The sequence below is a fragment of the Macaca fascicularis genome, chromosome 2 (genome assembly GCF_037993035.2).
Source record: "Macaca fascicularis isolate 582-1 chromosome 2, T2T-MFA8v1.1".
In the NCBI taxonomy this organism is placed as follows: Eukaryota; Metazoa; Chordata; class Mammalia; order Primates; family Cercopithecidae; genus Macaca; species Macaca fascicularis.
Window position 1 is genome coordinate 148,309,031 of NC_088376.1, and position 23,205 is coordinate 148,332,235.

Genomic DNA, 23,205 nt, shown 5'->3' on the forward strand with positions numbered 1-23,205 from the left:
GAACTCCTGGTCTCAAGGGATGCTCCCACCCCAATCTGCTGAGTAGCTGGGACTGCAGGCACCTGTCACTGCACCCAGCTTTTTCCCCCTTCGGTAGAAAAACTGCTATTATTTGTAATCCTACGTTATGGAGAATAGTTTGACAATAGATTTGTGTCTTCCTTTAGCCCTTTCCAACCTTCCAGATAGAACCCCACCCCTAAAGAACACAGGCAAAGAAGATATATCAGCATCAACAATTTATTGCAAACTCCCTAATATCACATGCTGATGTGCTTGAGAATTCACTCAGGAATGTTCCAGGATGGGGGCCAGAAGGTAGAGAGCACCATGAAAGTGCAGCCTGTGAGGCCGGATTGCTGAGGGGCAGACTTCATGCCAATGGAGGGGCAGACTTCAGGACCAGTCTGGGTGGGCTAAGCTGCCTTGGGCAGGAAGGAGCTGGGTCAGACTAGGAGCCTGAGATTCTCCTTTGGCCAACTCACCCCAGGTTTCCAGTCCCTCCTCCTCACTCAGGTCCTGTGTGGTGAGGGAGGTGTGGGGAGGTTAGCGGCTCTACAGCTGCCAGGCTTGTGGGCACTACCAGTTGAGCGTGGGGCCCCTAGTCTAGTCCTTCACTGGGGAAATCTTCCAAGGGCTTAGGCTTTCACTGAAGTATCTTCAGACAGGTCAGGATGAAGGATGAGGTCTTGCCCTTGGGGGGCAGCCCTTCCTCTGTAGCATCAAGGAGCTGCTGCAGGTAACAGGAGGTGCCAAGCATCACGTGGCCCGTGGCCTGCATGCTGAAGAGGGCCCAGCGGAGAGCTTCCCTGGGTGGAATGAGAGGGCATGCAAGTCAAAACCACAAAGTAGGCTGGGCATAGTGGCTCATGCCTATAATCCTAGCGCTTTGGGAGGCCATGGTGGGTGGGTCACCTGAGGTCAGGAGTTTGAGACCAGCATGGCTAACATGGTAAAACCCCGTCCCTACTAAAAATACAAAAATTAGCCAGGCATGGTGGTGGGCGCCTGTAATTCCAGCTACTTGAGAGCCTGAGGCAGGAGAATCGCTTGAACCCAGGAGGCGGAGGTTGCAGTGAGCCGAGATGGTGCCACTGCACTACAGCCTGGGTGACAGAGCAAGACTCTGTCTCAAAAACACAAAAAACAAAAAACAAAACAAAAAAAGATGGGCTCAGTGGCTCATTTCTGTAATCCTAGCACTTTAGGAGGCTGAAGTGGGTGGGTCACTTGAGGTCAGGAGTTTGAGACCAGCCTGGCCAATATGGTGAAACCCCATCTCTACTAAAAAATACAAAAAATTAGCCAGGCGTGGTGGTACACATCTGTAATCTCAGCTACTTGGGAGGCTGAGGCATGAGAATCGCTTGAACCTGGGAGACAGAGGTTGTAGTGAGCTGAGATTGCACAACTGCACTCCAGCCTGGGCAACAGAGCGAGACTCCATCTCAAAAATGAATAAATAAATTAAGAACAAAACACGAGTGTACCCCCTCCCTGCACCCCCTTATTCCCATGCTGGCCTGGAAGGGATTGGTTTCATTATGTTTGTTTTCTTCATTAATAACATTTGAATACCACTGAGGTGGTAGCACTAAAAGCACTTCATCAATTCTAGAGCGATGTGCAAACAGGAACAGATGCTGCAGATGAGGTCAGGATTAGGGCGAAGACCTGCAATTCCACCTTAACTGAGATGCCCAGAACCTCCCTACTTTCTCATGCGAAACTCCAGCTCATTTCATAAGGCTTTCTATTTTTCTACTACTACTTTGGACCAGCCAGATTAATCTCCATAATGTGGCTCTGCCCCTTGCGACACTCTGTTCTAGACTCTGAGGCTTTTCCAAGTTACCTGCAGTCTAGCTCATGTTCAGAGTGCTGGACATGAAGACATCCATGCCTGGCGTGAGCATGTACTGAGAACTGAACCTGAATCAGGTAGGCCAAAGTCCTAATCCAGTCTTTTTTTTTTTTTTTTTTTTTTTGAGAAGGAGTCTCGTTCTGTCACCCAGGCTGGAGTGCAGTGGCACTATCTCGGCTCACTGCAAGCTCCACCTCTTGGGTTCACACCATTCTCCTGCCTCAGCCTCCCAAGTAGCTGGGACTACAGGCGCCCGCCACCACACCCGGCTAATTTTTTGTGTTTTTAGTAGACAGGATTTCACCGTGTTAGCCAGGATGGTCTTGATATCCTGACCTTGTGATCCACCTGTCTCAGCCTCCCAAAGTGCTGGGATTACAGGTGTGAGCCACCGCGCCCAGCCCTAATCCAGTCTTATTAGCTGGGTGAACTTTAGCAAACTGCTCTAGTTCTGAGCTTCAGCTCCCTTATGGGTAAAATGGGATTGCACCTGCCACCCAGAGTCATGAGGCTGAAATAGCATAAAGCAATTAACATGGGGTTGGATGTTTAGAAAGTAGGGGAAATGGGGAAGCGGGGGCAGGCTCAAGAGCAGCTGGTTGAATGCTAGGCAACTTTGGCTGGGTGCACTGGCTCACGCCTTTAATTCCAGCACTTTGGGAGGCCGAGGAGGATGGTTTGAGGCCAGGAGTTTGAGACCAGCCTGGTCTAGTGAGACCTTGTCTCTACAAAAACATTAAAGAACCAGCCAAGCATGGTAGCACACACTTGTGCTACTCAAGAGGACCACTTGAGCCTACGAGGTTGAGGCAGCAATGAGCCATGATTGCACCGCTGCACTGTAGCTTGGATGACAGAGTGAGACGCTGTCTCTAAAAAAATAAAAAGAATGCTAGACAATTTTAATCAAATACTTATCAAACCTGTTTGAAAGAGATATGTGAGGGTCACTCGAGGTGTCTAGTCCTAAGTGGGATAGGGGAGTGGAAAACAAAAGGCAAAGAAGTATTCCCTGGCTGTTGTTCAAACTTTAGTCTTTTATTAATGTTCATTCAATAAGTGAACTTATTGTCTGACTGGGTTGTGGGGGGCAGAAAGACACTTAGAACTATTCACATATACACAGGAAAATACTTTACATTTTCAAGGCTACATCTTAGAAGTATACCCACTTCTCAAATTAAGGAACTGAGGCTGACAACCTAGCTGACCAACCTTAGAAACGAATGAAATTCGCCTGTAATACCAGCACTTTGGGAGGCCGAGGTAGGCGGATCACGAGGTCACGAGTTCAAGACCAACCTGCCCAAGATGGTGAAACCACGTCTCTACTCAAAAAATACAAAAAAATTAGCTGGGCATGGTGGCGGGGGCCCGTAATCTCAGCTACTCAGGATGCTGAGGCAGAGAACTGCTTGAACCTGGGAGATGGAGGTTGCAGTGAGCCAAAATCGTGCCACCACACTCCAGCCTGGACGACAGAGTGAGACTCCATCTCAAAAAAAAAAAAAAAAAAAGGAATGAAATTCTGATCCATGCCACAATATGAATGACTCTTGAAAATCTGAAGTGAAGGAAGCCAGAAATGAAGGATGAGTATTGACTGATTCCAGTTCCATGTGGTACTAGAATTGGCAAACTGATAAGACAGTGGAATGGAGGCTACCAGTGTCTGGAGGGAGGAGCAATGGAGACTTAGAGCTTCAGGGGGACAGAGTTTCTGGTTGGGATGATGCAAGACGTCTGGAAATGGATGGTGGTGATGGCTGCGCAACATTGTGAACGTACTTAATGCCACTGAACTGTACACTTAAAATGGTCCAAACGATAGATTTTATGCTATATATATTTATCACAATTAAAAAAAACCTAGTGATGCCACTAAGTCACTAAACTGATTCCAACTTGCTATTGTTTTTTGATACCAACATATCTACTGTGTTTAGGTCTAAGTGTCCTACCTCCCCTAAGTGGACTGAGTTTAAGGTCTGAAATTTATTCTTTTTTTTTTTTTAAGACAGAGTCTTATTCTGTCACCCAGGCTGGAGTGCAATGGTGCGATCTCGGCTCACTGCAACCTTCACCTTCCAGGTTCAAGTGATTCTCCTGCCTCAGCCTCCCGAGTAGCTGGGATTACAGGCGTGTGTCACCATGCCTGGCTAATTTTTGTATTTTTAGTAGAGATGGGGTTTCACCATGTTGCCCAGGCTGGTCTCGAACTCCTGACCTCAGGTGATTCGTTCACCTCGGCCTCCCAAAGTGCTGGGATTACAGGTGTGAGCCACTGCCCCCAGCCGGTCTGAAACTTCTTGTTCATAATTTTGAAATATGCAGACTATTGGTGGTAGTCTGAGGTCAAGAGGTAGCATGAGATGGTAGTATCCTGGAAGAAGCAGCTGAGGAGGAAAATGGAACTCTCAGCCACAGAACCAGGCTCAAGTCTGCCACCCACTGTTGTGTCTGGCAAGCAGACCCACACAGCCTCAGTTTCTTCATCTGCAGATTGGGTCTGCAGGAGATCAACTAAGAAAGCAAGAAGGTCTGATATGTTCTAGCTACATGTGATCTGGTAGAACTCTTGGGACCCTGGGCAGGATTTCTCAGAAGCCCCATGTGAACAGAGATCGCCTGTGTCTTCATTTATTCTACAATCATTTAAATAACTACTATGTGTCAGCATTCACCAAGGTGCTGGAGGCCACAGAAATTCCTGCCCTCATGGAACTTGTTCTGGTATTTTGTTCATCTCTGAATCTGTAGTTACAGCATAGGGCCAGGCACGCAGTGGGCACTCAGGAAACACTGCATGAAGGAACTGAGGAAGAATAGACTATCGGAAAGACGGACTAGAAGCCACGCTCTGCTGCTTGCAAGTTTTGTGGCTTTGGACTGATTCGATCACTTCAGCCTCGGTGGCTACATCCACCTAATGGGTAAGGATGCCCCAGGGCGCCACTGGAGCGGCTGAATTTCGGAAACATCACCATGATGGCATGCAGCTTCTAACCTCACATATTCTCATGTTTCCTGACACACTTGGTTAGGTTTCCAAAATAAGTTTTAAGAAAAGTTCGTTATATAGTACAAATGACTCTGGTCCATAAGACGTGCAAATTAATTCTGTCCTATGGAGGGAAGATTATTTCATCCCTCCCAACCCCACGGGAGAAAAAATCCAATTTTGTATGTATACATTTATCTCTTTTTTTCTTTTTTTTTTTTTTTTTTGAGACGGAGTCTCGCTCTGTCGCCCAGACTGGAGTGCAGTGGCGCGATCTCGGCTCACTGCAAGCTCCGCCTCCCGGGTTCACGCCATTCTCCTGCCTCAGCCTCCGGAGTAGCTGGGACTACAGGCGCCCGCCACCTCGCCCGGCTTGTTTCTTTTTGTATTTTTAGTAGAGACGGGGTTTCACCGTGTTAGCCAGGATGGTCTCGATCTCCTGACCTCGTGATCCGCCCGCCTCGGCCTCCCAAAGTGCTGGGATTACAGGCTTGAGCCACCGCGCCCGGCCTCTTTTTTTTTTTCTTCTTTTTAGAGACAAGGTCTCATGCTGTTGGAGTACACAGTGGTATGGTCATATCTCACTGCAGCCTCAAACTCCTGGGCTCAAGCAATCCTCCCAACTAGCTGGGATTATGGGCACATACTACTGCTGCTCCCAGCGTGCATGCCTCTCACTATGTTGGCCAGGCTGGTCTCAAACTGTGTGTGTGTGTCTCTCACTATGTTGCCTAGGGTTGTGTGTATGTATGTGTGTGTGTGTCTCTCTATGTTGCCCAGGGGTGTGTGTGTGTTTGCATGTGTCTCTCTCACTATGTTGTCCATGCTGGTCTCAAACTCCTGGGCTCAAGAGATCCTCCTGTTGTGCGTGTGTGTGTGTGTGTGCACGTGCGCATGCATGTGTCTCTCTCTCTATGTTGCCGAGGCTGGTCTCAAACTCCTGGGTGCAAGAGATCCTCCTGCCTTGACCTCCCAAAGTGCTGGGATTCCTGGTGAGAGCCACTGCACCCAGCCTATCTCATCATTCTTACTGGACCTATATATGTGTGGGATTTTGAATTCTCCTTTGAACTGATTGTAACTTCTTGCTAGTTCTCTCATTAATTAATGAATTCAATTAACTCTTTGACACATACTTATTTTTTTTTTGAGACGGAGTCTCGCTCTGTTGCCCAGGCTGGAGTGCAGTGGCGCGATCTCGGCTCACTGCAAGCTCCGCCTCCTGAGTTCACGCCAGGAGTAGCTGGGACTACAGGCACCTGCCAGTATGCCTGGCTAATTTTTTATATTTTTAGTAGAGACGGGGTTTCACCGTGTTAGCCAGGATGGTCTTGATCTCCTGACCTTGTGATCCGCCCGCCTTGGCCTCCCAAAGTGCTGGGATTACAGGCATGAGCCACTGTGCCTGGCCCTCTGCTTTTTTTTTTTTTTTGAGACACTCTTGTTCCTTTGCCCAGGCTGGAGTGCAGTGGCACAATCTTGGCTCATTGCAACCTCCGCCTCCTGGGTTCAAACAATTCTCCTGCTTCAGTCTCCTGAGTAGTTGGGATTACAGGCATGCACTGCCATGTCCAGCTAATTTTTGTATTTTTGTAGAGATTGGTTTTGCCATGTTGGCCAGGCTGGTATCAAACTCCTGACGTTAACTGGTCCATCCACCTTGGCCTCCCAAAGTGCTGGGATTACAGGCGTGAGCCACCGTGCCTGGCCAACACATGTTCGTTTTTAAAAAACTGACTAGAAGACTACTTAGGAAAACTTCCAATTTCTTTTCTTTCTTTTTTGAGGTGGAGTCTCACTCTGTCGCCCAGGCTGGAGTGCAGTGGCGCGATCTTGGCTCACTGCAAGCTCTGCCTGCTTGGTTCACACCATTCTCCTGCCTTAGCCTCCCAAGTAGCTGGGACTACAGGTGCCCACCACCACGCCTGGCTAATTTTTTGTATTTTAGTAGAGACGGGGTTTCACCGTGTTAGCCAGGATGGTCTCGATCTCCTGACCTCGTGATCTGCCCATCTCGGCCTCCCAAAGTGCTAGGATTACAGGCGTGAGCCACCGTGCCCGGCCCTGGAAAACTTCTTATTTCAATGAGAAAATATAGTTGCTAGAGTGGAAAGTAGTCATAAAAACAAAATGCATCCAGGTTTCACCAGGAGGAGCACGTGCACCCTTGGGCACATGCCAGTGTCGTCCACAGCAGCACTTCGAGAGCCCATCAGGCTCCATGTTGTCTGATACAGGCTATACTTTGTCAGCACCAATGCCAGACCCAGGCGCTGAGAAGGCTGAGTCCATGTGAACAGACAGGGGCTCTCCCATTGCCTGTACCCACTCTGTCCCCAGGAAATCCCAATTCGCTTACTTCACGATGCGTTTGGCCCCACAGCAGTGGAGATCTTAGGAAAGGGAGTACGTATCATAAAAAATCACCTTCACGTTCAGGCAGCCAATGAAGTCCTGTGGGTTCAGCTTGTACAGGTCAAAGGTTATACGGGCCACATCAATCTTCTGGCAGGCTTATGGGAGAGGGACTGTGGGTGCCTTATCCCCTGCATCGAGACAAGCAGATGGTTAGCACCCCTTGAAGACTCTCTACTTATGCTTATGATTACTGCATTCCAGCCTATTAGTCACTGCAGTATTAGATAGTGGTGACGGTTGCACATCTTTGTGAATATACTAAAAAACCCTGAATTGTACACTTTTAGAGGGTAACTTTTAGAGGAAGGAAACCATACCACAATTAAATGTGAGTTACATTATATTTTATTGGACAATATTTTTCTAGACTATGAATCCTGAAACCAGGAGCCAAGAGGTACCATGATAAAGTCTCTGGGTAGTGATTCCACAGCAGACGGCCTGGGCTCCAGTTCCACCTCATAGACCCCAGCCCACTTGGTCTTTCCCTGGCAGCCAACGAGCTTTGATGGGGGGCTTCCCAGACTGGCTCTGTGGCTCCATAGGGATGGCAAAAGCATCACTGACCTTATTCCCCAGCTCCAGCCTGGGTGACAGAGCGAGACAATGTTTCAAAAAAATAAATAAATAAATAAAATAAAATTCTGACAGGTATTAAACCAAAGCTGAAAAATACATGACTAAAATATATCAGACTAGGTTTGGGGATAGACTGTGTGTAAAAAAGGCCAGGCACGGTGGCTGAAGCCTGTAATCCCAGCACTTTGGGAGGCTGAGACGGGAGGATCACGAGGTCAGGAGATCGAGACCATCCTGGCTAACACGGTGAAACCCCGTCTCTACTAAAAAATACAAAAAACTAGCCGGGCGAGGTGGCGGGCGCCTGTAGTCCCAGCTACTCGGGAGGCTGAGGCAGGAGAATGGCTAAACCCGGGAGGCGGAGCTTGCAGTGAGCTGAGATCCGGCCACTGCACTCCAGCCTGCGTGACAGAGCGAGACTCCGTCTCAAAAAAAAACAAAAAACAAAAACAAAAGAAGTTCAAGAAATATTTGTTCAATGAAAGAATAAATCTACCCTTGTACAGAATAGAGACTTAGGGAATTTAAGTGACTTGCCCAAGATCACATGGCTAATAAGTGGCAGAGATGGGATTGAACCCATGTGTTCAACTCCAGAGCTTAAGTTTTTACCCATTACTCTAGACCCAGTGCTTCTTAGACTGTCAATGGTGAAGGGCCGGTTTTGGGGTTTTTTGTTTTCTAAATTTCTAATCTCTTGTAGGCTAATACTTTTGTAAAATATTTTGATCATGTATTTGGATGTTGTGACAATGTCAAATTATTATAAAAGTCTCTAAATCCTTACTCTCAATGTCTGTGCTTATCACAGACCAGCATTGGAACACTGACCACACTTTGAGTATCTTTAGCAGCCAGGGAGCAGAATGTATTGCACGTTGCCTCTGTAGCCCTGTAGATGAAGTAGAGAACTGTACAGCATAATGAGCTCAGGAGGAAAGTGGAGAGAATTCCATGAGGGCTCCAAGCATTGGGAAAAGCTTCGTGGAGATGCTGAGGCTTGAAGAAGGTGTTAAGGCATGATGGAGTAGAATTTGGAAAGGAAAGGGCACTGGAACATTCCCAGCATGTGGAGAAGCTAGAATATGAGTAGTGTGACAAGGGAGACCCCAGCGGTACTGACTGCTTAGAACAAGTGGTTTGTATTGGGTAGAGAGAAAAAGCCAAGCACAGTTTTTATATGTTCATTTCTGTCCATAATTTTTTTTCTTTTTTTTTTTTTTTTTTTTTTTTTTTTTTGAGACGGAGTCTCGCTCTGCCGCCCAGGCTGGAGTGCAGTGGCCGGATCTCAGCTCACTGCAGGCTCCGCCTCCCGGGTTCACGCAATTCTCCTGCCTCAGCCTCCCCAGTAGCTGGGACTACAGGCGCCCGCCACCTCGCCCGGCTAGTTTTTTGTATTTTTTAGTAGAGACGGGGTTTCACCGTGTCAGCCAGGATGGTCTCGATCTCCTGACCTCGTGATCCGCCCGCCTCGGCCTCCCAAAGTGCTGGGATTACAGGCTTGAGCCACCGCGCCCGGCCCATAATTTTTTTTCATGTTTCAAGATTTCCATTAATTTAAGGACCTTTTCTTCCTTTCCCCCTTTAATGAACTTTTGAGTACCTAAAAAAAAATTAGTATTTCAATCTCTGTTTTGTCATTTGCATCTTAGCAACACCCATTTGTTGCATAACACTTTTTTTTTTTTTTAAATTGAGACAGGGTCTCCACTGTCGCCCAGGTTGGAGAGCAGTGGCACCATCTCAGCTCATTGCAACCTCTGCCTCGCGTGCTCAGGTGAGCCTTCTACCTCAGCCTCCTGAGTAGCTGGGACCAGAGGCATGTGCTACCAGCCCAGCTAATTTTTTTTCTTTTCTTTTTTTTGGGGGGTCAGGGTCTTGCTATGTTGCCCAGGCTGGTCTCACACTCCTGGGCTTAAGTGATCCACCTGCCTTCGCCTTCAAAAATGCTGGGATTAGAGATGTGAACCACCACACCCGGCCTAGCACAATATTTAATGATGAACTATGGCTCTAACAGTTAAGTTCCCCTAGTAATTTCATTTATTCAATAAATGTTTGCTGAGAGCTTTCTAACAGTCTGACTCCTGGGTAGGATTTCTATTTGTCCATCAGATAGCAACCCTCTCAAGGCCTGTTCTCATTTCTCTGTAGGTAATAAGAAATTCCTTCTTTTATCCTCACTCTTCTCCCTTTGTCCTGACCCCAGATCTCCTGAGCAGTGTCCAACTATTCTTTTCACTCAGAGAAGGCGTCTTCCTAGCTTATTATCAAATAAGCAAAAGCTGGATGTAATGTCCCAAATGTACCTTCCTCTGAAATATTTATTTGTTCAGAAACATAGTCACTTCTGAAAAATACTTTTCTGAAAACCTAATTGTTAGGTTAAATATGTTTACGGTGGTTTCAAAGATACTTGTATTTTGGAAAGTTTCCACACAGAGCTGTTACCAAATAGGCCCTCTCTTGTGTTTAAATAGTTCTTCTACTTGACTCTCCGATTTTCTTCTAGTGTTTCACTTTTAAAAATCTCATTGTGTTGGTTGTATTTTTCAGTCAAGTCCTAATTCGAAGCAGAGTCCTCAGGGAAAATGGAAAATACATTCCCAAACAGGTACTCATTTATCTTTTATTAAAAAGCTCCACGATTCACTGTTGGGCAGTAGATATCTGAATGTTTTATAAGGGGACTTTGGGGAAAGCTGAAGGTTGGCAACTTAGTAATTAAGCTGTGGCCTGGTGGTGTTTGCTGTCATGGTGACCTCACCCTTCTTAGGAAATTGTTTTTAAATGTGACTCAGCTAAAGCGTCAGATTGCCTGCCAAGTAGGCTGACAGCTCTGAGCGGAAAAGCATATCCTAAAGGCCTTCTGACTAAGCCCCTGGGGAGTAATTTGACAATTTGCTGTGTCATAGCTCTCATACTTAAAACACTCTTTTTCCTCTACTAGTCTTTCTTGACATGAAAATATTACTTCAACAACCCAGAGGATGGATTTTTCAAAAAAACTAAAAGGAAGGTAGTGCCACCTTCTCCTATGACTGGCATGTTTGTTCCCTTCATTCATCTTTAAGGAAGATTTTTAACATGGGTATTTGAGTGGGGTGGGGTGGGTAGGGGAGAGGGCAGGGGAGGGTGTCGTTCTATTTAAATGTTAAACTGCAGAAGATAGTAATCTTAGACCTTAGAAATCATCTAATATAGGGATCTATGGAAGAGGAATTATCTTTTCAGTCAAAAAGCAAATCATATAGCTGACAAGGGTCTAATATGAAGAATATACGAAGAACGTTTACAGCTGAACAAGAAAAAGACAACCCAATTAAAAAATAGGCAAAGAATGTGAGTAGATAGTTCTCCGAAGAAGATACACAGTGGCCAATAAACACATGAAAAGATGCTTGGCTGGGCGCATTGGTTCATGCTTCTAATCTTAGCACTTTGGGAGGTGGAGGCAGGTGGATTGCTTGAGCCCAGGAGTTCAAGACCAGCCTGGGTAACATGGTGAAACACCATTTCTACAAAAAAATACAAAAATTAGCTGGGAATGGTGGTGCATGCCTGTAGTCTCAGCTACTTGGGAGACTGAGGTGGGAAGATCACTTGAGCCTAGGAGGTTGATGCTGTAGTGAGCTGTGGTGGCACCACTGCAATTCAGCCTTGGTGAGAGAGCAAGACCCTGTTTCAAAAAAAAAAAGGCTCAGCATCATTAATCAACAGAAGACTGCAAATCAAAATCACTTCTTTTTTTTTTTTTTTTTTTTTTTTTTTGAGACGGAGTCTCGCTCTGTCGCCCAGCCCAGGCTGGAGTGCAGTGGCGCGATCTCGGCTCACTGCAAGCTCCGCCTCCCGGGTTCACGCCATTCTCCTGCCTCAGCCTCCCGAGTAGCTGGGACTACAGGAGCCCACAACCGCGCCCGGCTAATTTTTTATATTTTTAGTAGAGACGGGGTTTCACCGTGGTCTCGATCTCCTGACCTTGTGATCCGCCCGCCTCGGCCTCCCAAAGTGCTGGGATTACAGGCGTGAGCCACCGCGCCCGGCCCAAAATCACTTCATCCACTAAAAAGTAGATATAAGGCTAAGTGTCATGGCTCATGCTTGTAATCCAAGCACTTTAGGAGACCTAGGTAGGAGGATTGCCTGAGCACCCAGGAGTTCAAGAACAACCTTGGCAACATAGTGAGATCCTGTCTCTATTTAAAAGAAAAAAAAAAAAAATGAAAGAAGATATAAAAAGGATTTTTGGCTAAAATACAGACAATAAAAGCATCAGTGAGGATGTCAGGAGACTGGAGTTCTCATACACTGCTAGAGGGGATGTAAAATGACGCAGCCACTTTGGAAAACAGTTTGGCACCTCCTCAAAGTTAAACATAGGCCCATTGTGGTGGCTCATGCTTGTAATCCCAGCATTTTGGGAGGCTGAGGGGAGAGGATTACTTGAGCACAGGAGTTTGAGACCAGCCTGGGCAACAAAGCAGTACTCTGTCCCCACCAAAAAAAAAAAAAAATTAGCTTAGCTACATGGCACAAGCCTGTAATCTCAGCTACTTGGGAGGCTAAAGTGGGAGCATCACTTGAGCCCAGGAGGCCAAGGCTGCAGTGAGCTGTGATTATACCACTACATTTCAACCTGGGTTAAAGAGCAAGGCCCTGTTTCCAGAAAAAAAAAAATTTAAACATAGAGTTAAGGTATGACTTAGCAATTCTACTCCTAGGTATATGCCCAGGAGAATTGAAAACATGCTGCTATGAGTTTTTGTATACAAGTTTTTATATGAAAACATACAGTTTCATATAAACATTTATATGAAATATTTATATGAAAACGTGTGGTTTTCGTATAAAAACCTGTCATAAAAACTCATAGCAGCATTTTTCATAATAGTCAAAATAGTCATAATAGTCAAAAAGAAACAATCCAAGTGTTCATCCATTGATAGATTTTAAAATCTGGTATATCTATATAGTAGAATATTATTTAGCAAAAAAAAAAAAAAAAAAAAAAAAAAAAAAAAAATCATGTCCAGGCATGATAGCACATGCCTGTAATCCCAGCATTTTGGGAGGCCAAAGTAGGAGGATACCTTGAGGCCAGGAGTTTGAGACCAGCCTGAGCAACATAGCCAGACACTGTCTCTATAAAAACATAAAAACTAGGCAGGTGTAATGGCATTGATGCACCTGTAGTCCCAGCTCCTTGGCAGGCTGAGACAGGAGGGTTGTGCCCAAGAGTTCGAGGCTGCAATGGGCTATGATTATGTCATATGCAATGGCATGCTCTCCGCTCACTGCAACCTCTGCCTCCCAGGTTCAAGCGATTCTCCGGCCTCAGCCTCCAGAGTAGCTGGGACTAAAGGCACGCACCACCACACCTGGCTGATTTTTGTATTTTTAGTAGAGATGGGGTTTTGTCATGTTGGCCAGGCTGGTCTTGAACTCCTGACCTCAGGTGATCTGCCTGTCTCGGCCTCCTAAAGAGCTGGGATTACATGCCTGAACCACTGCACCGTCAGAAAATTTTTAGTTAAGTTTTGAAGCAGCAAAAGCCTAATCATTTAAGAAACCAAACATTCACTTTGTGATCACTCAGGCTAATGGACTTTTTTTTTTTTTTTTAAGACCGTCTCACTCTGTTGCCCAGGCTGAAGTGCAGTGGCGTGATCTCTGCTCACTGCAACCACTGCCTGCCAGGTTTAAGTGGTTCTCCTGCCTCAGCCTCCCAAGTTGCTGGGATTACAGGTGCATGCCACTACGCCAGGCTAATTTTTGTATTTTTAGTAGAGACGGGGTTTCGACATGTTGGCCAGGCTGGGCTCAAACCCTTGACCTCAGGTGATCCACCCGCCTTGGCCTCCCAAAGTGCTGGGATTACAGGCATGAGACCCCACGTCTGGCACTAATAGAATTTTTTTTTTTTGAAAGAGAGTCTCACTCTGTTGCCCAGGCTGGAGTGCAATGGCGTGATACCGGCTCACAGCAACCTCCACCTCCTGGATTCAAGCGATTCTTCTGCCTCAGCCTCCCAAGTAGCTGAGGTTACAGGTGTGTGCCACCACGCCCAGCTAATTTTCAGTATTTTTAGTAGAGATGGGGCTTCACTATGTTAGCTAGGATGGTCTTGATCTCCTGACTTCGTGATATGCCCACCTCGGCCTCTCAAAGTGCTGGGATTACAGGTGTGAGCCACCACGCCAGGCTGCTAATGGACATTTATAGTATATTTAGAAAAATGTTTTACCCCACTGGGCACAGTGGCTCATGCCTATAATCCCAGCATTTTGGAAGGCTGAGATGGAAGGATCACTTGAGACCAGGAGTTTGAGACCAGCCTGGGAAACAGAGGACACCCCATCTTTGCAAAAAATTTAAAGATTAGCTGAACGTGGTAGCACATGCTTATAGTCCCAGCTACTTGAGAGGCTGAGGTGGGAGGATCCTTGAGCCTGAGATGTTGAGGCTGTAGTAAGCCTTGACTGTGCCAGTGCTCTCCAGCCTGGGTGACATAGCAAGACTTGTCTCTTAAAAACAAAAAAGAAAAAAAAAAGTTTTACAACTGAAATACACCTTTTTATTGGACTTAGGCTGGTTCAGTGTGTACAGCATTTCACCTAAGTCAAATGATAACTTGATGAGGCTCAACCGCCCCATGTCAGAGCTGGCATAATCCAACTACCTCACTTATGGGACAGAGCAATTATGAGCAGAGACATTGAGTTTTCTCTAGAGCAGTGGTTGGTTCTTCATGGGGGTGGTACTGCCCTCTAGGGGGCCTTATGGTAATCTGTGGAAATTTTTGATTGTTAAAATGATGGAACTGTGGGGAAAAATCACGTAACTGTCATTTGTATGATGCAAGAGATGAGTATCCCTTAGTCCTGGGGACAGTCACATAATACAAAGAATTTTCCCATGTCCCACATGACTTTTGAATATCTCACCAAATTGTTTTGTTTTGAGGAGTCTTGCTCTGTTGCCCAGGCTGGACCGCAGTGGAGCGATCTCCGCTCACTGTAACCTCTGCTTCCTGGGTTTAAGCAATTGTCCTGCCTCAGCCTCCTGAGTAGCTGAGACTACAGGTGTGCGCCACTATGCCTGGCTAATTTTTGTATTTTTAGTAGAGATGAGGTTTCACCATGTTGGCCAGGCTGGTCTCAAACTCCTGACTTCAAGAGATCTGACTGCCTCGGCCTCCCAAAGTGCTGGGATTACAGGTGTGTACCACTGTGCCCAGCTGTTACATTCCTTCTTAAGAAAATATTCTTGGCCAGGCGCGATGGCTCACACCCCATCTCTACTAAAATACAAAAATTAGCCAGGCGTGGTGGCACATGCCTGTAATCCCAGCTACTGAAGAGGCTGAGGCAGAAGAATTGCTTGAGGTAGGGAGGTGGAGATTGCAGTTAGCCAAGATCACACCACTGGACTCCAGGCTGGGCAACAGAGTGACACTCCAGTCTCCAAAAAAAAAAAGTTCTTTTTTTTTTTTTTGGAGACGGAGTCTCGCTCTGCCGCCCAGGCTGCAGTGCAGTGGCCGGATCTCAGCTCACTGCAAGCTCCGCCTCCCGGGTTTATGCCATTCTCCTGCCTCTGCCTCCCCAGTAGCTGGGACTACAGGCGCCTGCCACCTCGCCCGGCTAGTTTTTTGTATTTTTTAGTAGAGACGGGGTTTCACCATGTTAGCCAGGATGGTCTCGATCTCCCGACCTCGTGATCCGCCCGTCTCGGCCTCCCAAAGTGCTGGGATTACAGGCTTGAGCCACCGCGCCCGGCCAAAAAAAAAAAGTTCTTGTATATAGACTACACTAACTGTGAATTTCATTTTGGGGTTACAAAAGAGAGCATTGGATCTGATATAATTCAGAATCATTGCTCTAATAGTGAACCATGGGCAGAAAATCGTGGCAGAGAATCTATGACAGCAGGAATCACGGTTGAAGAGGGTTTAACCTGGGAGTCAGACTGATCTGAGTTCAAGTATAGGCATAATATTTCCCTACTTTGGTTACTTTGGGAAGGCTACTTAACTTTTCCAGGCTTCCTCTTCTTCAATTGTAAAAATGGGTTTAGGAGTATCTACCTCTGTGCTAATGTAAGGATAAAATAAGAAAAATTTATAGGTGCCAAAAAATGCTAAATGTCTGAGCTTTCCCCATTTTGCATTTTTCTACAGCCCTTCTTTCTGTGGTAAATGACTTTTTTTTTTTTTTTTTTTTGAGACGGAGTTTCGCTCTGCTGCCCGGCTGGAGTGCAGTGGTGCGATTTCAGCTCACTGCAACCTCCACCTCCCGGGTTCAAGCCATTCTCCTGCCTCAGCCTCCCGAGTAGCTAGGACTACAGGGGTGCACCACCATGTCCAGCTAATTTTTTTTTTTTTTGGACAGATGGGATTTCACCATGTTGGCCAGGATGGTCTCAATCTCTTGACCTCATGATCCACCTGACTCAGCCTCCCAAAGTGCTGGGATTACAAGTGTGAGCTACCAGGCCCAGCCAGTAAGTTGACTTCTTAAGGTTCGCTCCAGGGTGGGTGTTGGCTCTGGTCAGTTCTAAAACTAATGCTACAGAAAGATAAAGTGATCGCTGTGGTATAGTGGAAAAAGCCCAAGACCAGAAGGCTTGGTGTGAAGTCCTGAATGTAACCATGTGTGACCATGGAACTTGTTAAAGCCTCAATATCTATAAAATGAGACAATATGTACCTCATAGAGTTGCTTTGAGTCTTAAATAAGTTAACGAATATAAGTGCTTCGCATAGTAATGATATGTGAGTATCATTACTGATATAGAGTAATGATATAGAGTATCATTGATATAGAGTAAATAGTTATTATTCTTCTTGGCATAATTGGGAAGAACTGAAAATGTTACAGCAGTGCTTCCTAAACTTCAGTCACTCTCATGCCATGTTAGAATTTTTGTCTAGCACTTGCATCATTACATATTTAACACTTTTTATATATCAACTTTTTCCCCATCTATATGATTTTCAAAGAATCTTTAAATTACCAGCAAATGGAAATCCAGTACTGTCACAAAAAAGAAACTTAAAATAAGTACAGTAGAAACAAAACAACATTAAATTTTAACTAGATACTATTACCTGTGGGAAAGTTCTTAGCCTGAGGCTTACTCTATTAAAACGAGAAATTAATAAGTGAGAAGGAGGTGCTAAAGATATAGTAGCACTTACCTGAGATGGTTTCTGAAAGCCATCAGAATTGACGGAAAATTGCTTGTTTTTCTAAGAGATAAGGTCTCGTTATGTTGCCCAGGCTGGTCTCCAACAACCCTCCTGCCTCAGCATCTCAAGCAGCTGGGAGAAAACTATTATTTTAATATGAAGGGGTACATGTCTAGATACCCACCGATAATCATCTCAAATTCCTGTCTCTGTATATAAATATTGCGATGAGGGGATGGGCGCAGGGTTCACGCCTGTAATCCCAGCTACTTGGCAGGCTGAGGCAGGAGAATCGCTTGAACCTGGGAGGCGGAGGTTGCAGTGAGCTGACATCGCGCCACCGCACCCTAGCCTGGGCAACAAGAGCGAAACTCCGTCTGAAAAATAAAATAAATAAATAAATAAATAAATTAATACTGCAATGAAGTATGTGGGGAATTTGCCTCCACTCTAGGAAGGGAAATGATAATTACAATTCCTTACATCTCTAACGGCAGTGTTACAGATTGCAAAGCGCTTTGGTACTTAGCATCTCAGCCGACTATTGGAACAGCAATTTGGTAGAATGCAGATTATCACACTCACCTGACTGTATGTTACAACTGCTAAAAGCTCTAACGCACCTGGCACTCTTCCCGACGAAAGGGTAGGATGGGATAGCTCATAGGTAAACCCACCGAGGGTTGGCGACTAACCTAAAGGATTAACAGCACCGTTTTTGTTTTTGTTTTTGTAACACTCAATACGTCCTAGATCCTGTGCTAAGGGCTTTACAGACATCATCTAATTTGATTCCCACTTGTCTATGAGGCAGGTACTATTATCATCCCCATTTCACAGAAGACAAAAGTGAAACACAGAGGTAACGGGTAAGGTCACCCTGCCAGTGGGGGGCGAGACATGAACCTAGACAAATTGACAGAACTCCTGCACTTTCTTGCCCAAGGTCACGGCGGTGTGAGGTAGGCAGGAGAAGGGAGGGCGCTGACCTGTCATATACTTGTTTCTGGGTGAGCTTCTTGTCACTCTGCAGTAGGATGGACACGTAGTGGCCGATCATGCCTACGAAGAAAGTGATAACGATGGGTAGGACCATCCAAAGGCAGGTGTTGGAGTCGAACAACAGTTCTGGCCCTGCCATCTTACTGAAAGCTGCCTCCCAGCCGGTGATGGGCGAGCGTCTCTTCACCCGGGCGCAGGTGCTTCTCTTTGACTTCGCCTCCGGGCCTTCTCAAGCCCCTATTCCCGGTTAGCCCAAAACTGGGCTGCAGCTGTGAGCCCAGCCTACTGCCTTCAGGGGGCTGCCTGGCATTCCACTTCCGGCGCGGAAGTTGACGTCACGTCATGGCGCGCCTCGGTGGCGTCAGAGAGTCGTCGGGCATGGCGGGAAAGTCGAAAACGACGGGCGGTGACGGCTTCTCGGTGAGTTAGTGGAGCAGTGGTCGTAGTCTCTTGAGGCCCCGCTCCCCTGCGGCCTAATCTCTAAGTCCGAGCCGCGGTTGGAGTTCTCCTCTGGGGCTCGCGCCCCGAACCTCGGCTTCCTCATCTGCGCTGAGATGGGATAATCCCCACAGGTACCTTTCTGCGTCATTAAAATGAGGAAACGAGAAAGGCTTTTACCCTCACCCCCTTCCCGATGAACTAGTCCAGACAGTCGGCCTCATCTCACGTCTGTTGGACTTTTCTGAATGCCAGATGGTATTGCACGTGTTAAAGGCGGGTGCCTGGAAGCCGGACGTCCTGACTTGCCTTAGTTTTTCCATCTGCAAGATGGCTGATAATGGTTATCTGTACTAACCGAAGCGGCGACAAATAAAAAGCTTAGCACAGCGCCCGGTACCTCGAAAATGTTAACCATTATTATAAGTCATTATTGTCATCAAGAGTAAGTATAGGTGGTGAAGAGCACAGGTGCTGCAGCCAGACTGCCCAAGTTAGAATCCCAGTTCCGCCCGGGATGATGAGAAGAATAATGGTACCCACCTCAAAAAGTTTCGTGGGAAATTAATGAATTATTAAATGTAAAGTACTTGAAACAGTTCTTATTAACTTGTAGCATTTCCCCTGCCCTGCCAGCTTTTCTCACTCTGAATATTCTCAGAAATTTTCTTTATGCCGGTAACTATGCTGGGCATTAGGGGCATTGAGTAGGTGAGACTGGGTTCCTGCTCTCAAAGAGCTCCAGTCTAGTGTGAGGTAAGGTCCCCTTAGATATACCCTGTGGAGCAGGGAAGCTGCAGTAGCAAACTCCCTTAGGGATAGGAGGAGCGCTTTTCAAGGAAGATGACATTTGATTGAGTGTTTAGGTCTGAGTAGAAATTTCCAGGCAAATAAGAGCACTTCAGATGAAAAGAACACCTTTGTGCAAAGGCACTGAGACCACGAAGGTTCTGATTTACAAGATTAAAAGGTCATGTGATTCAGGCACTCCCCTACCTCTGCTGGCTCATTTCTAACTCCACATCTCCTCTTCTCAGTATGAGACTCCTCTTCTCCTACACCTTCTACTGGCTAACTCCTGTTTCAGTCCTCAAGTCCCTGCCTAAAAATCACTTCGTCGGCTAACTCCTGTTTCAGTCCTCAAGTCCCTGCCTAAAAATCACTTCGTCGGTCGGTTTGGCTCACGCCTGTAATCCCAGCCCTTTGGGAGGCTGAGGTGGGCGGATTACGAGGTCATGAGATCAAGACTATCCTGGGTAACACGGTGAAACCCCATCTCTACTAAAAATACAAAAAATTAGCCGGGTGTGGTGGCGGGCGCCTGTAGTCCCAGCTACTTGGGAAGCTGAGGCAGGAGAATGGCGTGAACCCGGGAGGTGGAGCTTGCAGTGAGCCGAGATTGCACCACCGCACTCCAGCCTGAGCGACAGAGGAGACTCCGTCTCCAAAAAAAAAAAAAAAAAAAAAAAAATCACTTCTTCAGACCGGGTGACTCACATCTGTAATCCCAGCACTTTGGGAGGCCGAGGTGGGTGGATCACTTGAGGTCAGAAGTTTGAGACCAGCCTAGCCGACATGGTGAAACCCTGTCTCGACTAAAAAAAAAAAAAAAAAAAAAAAGAAAGAAAAAATTCGAGGAGATTGTCCCTAAGAAATTGTCCTTGCTTCTTTTTACCACCCCTACTAGCAACTAGATTAAATTTCCTAGTAAGCCCTCATAGAACCTGTACTTTTATAGCACTTACAAAACTGTAGTTCAGTACATTAAGGCTATTTGTTACTTACTATACTGTAAACTCCCTGAGGACAGGAATCATGTCTGTCTAGTTCACAGTTGTAACCCCAGCACCTAGCACAGTCCCTAACCTATTGTATTGAAATAATGAGTTAAAGGACAGGTCCACTGGGGGATAGATAATGGAGGGTCTTGAATCTCAGATGGAGAGCGATGGGTTTTATCCTTCAGCAACAGCAAAGTAGTCTGCCTAAAGAGGCAACTAAGACTTGAAAGGAAGGTACTATTGGCTAGATGTGAGAGTTGAAATTTGCTTAGCACCTAGATTTAGATAACATTAATATGGAGATATGAGCCCCACTGATTTTGGATAGAACAGTTTTCTTTGAACAATAGCTTTAACTTCTCAGAATTTATCTTCTAGAGGGTAACTTCTGTTCCCCGATTTTGCTCTAGGAAGTAATTTAAATGCACAAGACATTGGTCAAAATGGTTTCCAAAAGAAGACTATCAAAATCTGAGGATAAAGAGAGCCTGATCGAAGATGCCTCCAGTAAGTATCTAGTCATTTGTTGCTTTATTTCCTGTAGCAATGTATGAGGCATGTGAGAGATATAAAGTTCCTGCTTTTCAAGTGCTGAGAATCTTCAAAGTGTAATGGATAGAGCGCACAGAATTAAGGGAGAAATATCAGATTTGGGATTGAATTTTTGCCTCGAATTCTGCATATAACTTTGAGTATGCCCACACCCTCTGGGCCTCAGTTTCCACATCCATAAGAGGAATTAGTGTTACAGACTTTTCTGCTATACATCATTTAGGTATTGAGACACAAATATATAACAGTCTCTACTCTTAAAAAACTTTATGTTCTTTCTTCCTCTCTTGGAAAAAAAATATTATGATCTAGACACATGCTATGTTAGTGATGTGAAAAGAAAGATATATCAAAGCAAGCACTCCAGAGGCAAACAGTGCAGACTCTGCCCATATGAGAAATGGTTGACAAAGATCCCAAGACTTCCGGATATAAGGAGTTCTGGCTGGGTGCTATCGCTCACATCTGTAATGCAAGCACTTTGAGGGGCTAAGGTGAGAGGATCACTTAAAGCTAGGAGTTCAAGACCAGCATGGGTAACAGCAAGACTCCATCTCTACAAAAAATTTTTTTAATTAGCTGGGTGTGGTGTTGTGCGCCTGTGGTCCTAGCTACTGAGGAGGCTGAAGTGGGAGGATCACTTGAACTCAGAAAGTCAAGGGTACAGTGAGTCAATAATAGCACCACTGCACTCCAGCCTAGGCGACAGAGAGAGAGAGACGGTGTCTCAAAAAGGGAGGGGGGGGACAAGGAGGTTGATAGTTCATTTATTGCACTCATTTACTCTATTAAAGCAGTTCTAACTTGATTTGTGTTGGTTTGTTTTTATTTTACTAGGTTTTTAGGGAACAGGTGGTGTTTGGTTACATAAATAAGTTTTTTAGTGGCTATTTCTGAAATTTTGTTGTGCCTATCACCTGAAGAGTGTATGGTGTCCCCAATGTGTAGTTTTTCAATCCCTAACCCCACTTCCACCCTTTATCTCGAGTCTCCAAAGTCCATTATATCATTCTTGTTGTTGTTGTTTGAGACGGAGTCTCACTCTGTCGCCCAGGCTGGAGTGCAGTGGCACAATCTCAGCTCACTGCAAACTCCACCTCCTAGGTTCAAGTGATTCTCCAGCCTCAGTCTCCCAGTAGCTGGGATTACAGGCGCCAGCCACCACGGCCGGCCTATTTTTTTGTATCTTTAGTAGAGACGGGGTTTCACTATGTTGGCCAGGGGGTGTCTGGAACTCCTGACCTCAAGTGATCTGTCTACCTCGGCCACCCAAAGTGCTCGGATTACAGGCTTGAGCCACCACGCCTGGCCCATTATATAATTTTTTTTTTTTTTTTTTTTTTTTTGAGATGGAGTTTGGCTCTTGTTGCCCAGTCTGGAATGCAGTGGCACAATCTTGGTTCACTGCAACCTCTGCCTCCCGGGTTCAAGCGATTCTCCTGCCTCAACCTCCCAAGTAGCTGGGATTACATGTACATACCACCATGCCTGGCTAAATTTTTGTATTTTTAGTAGAGAAGGGGTTTCACCATGTTAGTCAGGATGGTCTCAAACGCCTGACCTCCGGTAATCCACCCACCTCAGCCTCCCAAAGTGCTGGCATTTTAGGCGTGAGCCACCGTACCTGGCCTCATTATGTCATTCTTAATACTTTTGCATTCTCATAGCTTAGCTTCTACTAACTTGTGGATTGAAGAGTTATTTCTTACTAGGTTATTGGAATTTAAGTCTGATTCTTGGTCAATTCAACCGAAATAGATGAAAATGCTTGCTGAACAGCAATTATAATGATAAAAATTGCAAGTCCAAAACCATGTTAGGAATAGGCTTGATTTAGAAACGGAAACTGTGGGCCAGGCACGGTGGCTCACGCCTGTAATCTTAGCACTTTGGGAGGCCAAGGCGGGCGGATCACCTGAGGTCAGGAGTTCGAGACCAGCCTGGCCAACATAGTGAAACCCCATCTCTACTAAAAATACAAACATTAGCTGGGTGTGGGATCACGCACCTGTAATCTCAGGTACTCGGGAGGCTGAGACAGGAGGATTGCTTGAACCCAGGAGGTGGAGGTGAGCTGAGATCATGCCACTGCACTTTAGCCAGGGCAGCAGAGCAAGACTCTTATCTCAAAAAAAAAAAAAAAAGCATGTTGTGAAGCTCCAGTAGTTGATTAGTATATTATAGAATTAGAATATAGAGAAATTGGTAGAAAATTTGAAACTGAAGAGGAATAATATAGGAAATTATTGAAAGTAAATGTTTTACTTTGGAAATACTGTTTTCCAATAGAGAAGAGACTTCTGAATTAAGTTTATTAGAAGGGATTTGGGTTCTCTTGGTCAGTAATGAACAAACTGAATCTTTCATTCTGGTTATGTTTTAC

General features: G+C 45.7%; 2 protein-coding genes and 1 long non-coding RNA gene across 55 annotated transcripts in view; 1 reads left to right on the top strand and 2 right to left on the bottom strand.

The window, feature by feature from the left end:
• Nucleotides 1-226: 226 nt before the first annotated feature.
• Nucleotides 227-18,364, bottom strand: LOC102133237 (uncharacterized). Of its 5 annotated transcripts, XR_012431465.1 has the most exons (6): nt 18,196-18,364; nt 18,039-18,111; nt 17,635-17,744; nt 17,234-17,426; nt 7,293-7,411; nt 227-809 (listed from the first exon to the last, which is right to left on the bottom strand). It is a non-coding gene; the product is annotated as an uncharacterized lncRNA (long non-coding RNA). The 5 variants fall into 5 exon arrangements; XR_012431467.1 differs by lacking the exon at nt 17,635-17,744; XR_012431466.1 differs by lacking the exon at nt 17,234-17,426 and having other exon boundaries at nt 17,673-17,744.
• LOC135969374 (zinc finger protein ENSP00000375192-like) lies at nt 15,030-15,869 on the bottom strand. Its single transcript, XM_065538979.2, has 2 exons — nt 15,657-15,869; nt 15,030-15,344 (listed from the first exon to the last, which is right to left on the bottom strand). Exons 1-2 carry the CDS (start codon nt 15,733-15,735, stop codon nt 15,163-15,165), a joined length of 261 nt encoding a protein of 86 aa, XP_065395051.1. The 5' UTR covers nt 15,736-15,869; the 3' UTR covers nt 15,030-15,162.
• A 47-nt stretch (nt 18,365-18,411) lies between the features above and the next one.
• Nucleotides 18,412-23,205, top strand: part of FANCD2 (FA complementation group D2) — a 77,700-nt gene continuing 72,906 nt past the window's right edge. For 37 of the 49 annotated variants that reach the window (XR_012431462.1, XR_012431460.1, XR_012431463.1 and 34 more), the window contains exons 1-2: nt 18,412-18,471; nt 20,681-20,777. Coding sequence is in view for 22 of the 49 variants with exons in the window: in XM_065538961.2 (XP_065395033.1) it covers nt 20,693-20,777 (85 nt within the window). In the remaining 27 variants the exon portion in view is untranslated. Of the gene's footprint in view, nt 18,624-20,680; nt 20,778-23,205 lie in introns of all 49 variants that reach the window. The other 12 variants (XM_045385761.3, XM_074032945.1, XM_074032940.1 and 9 more) reach the window with 1 other exon arrangement.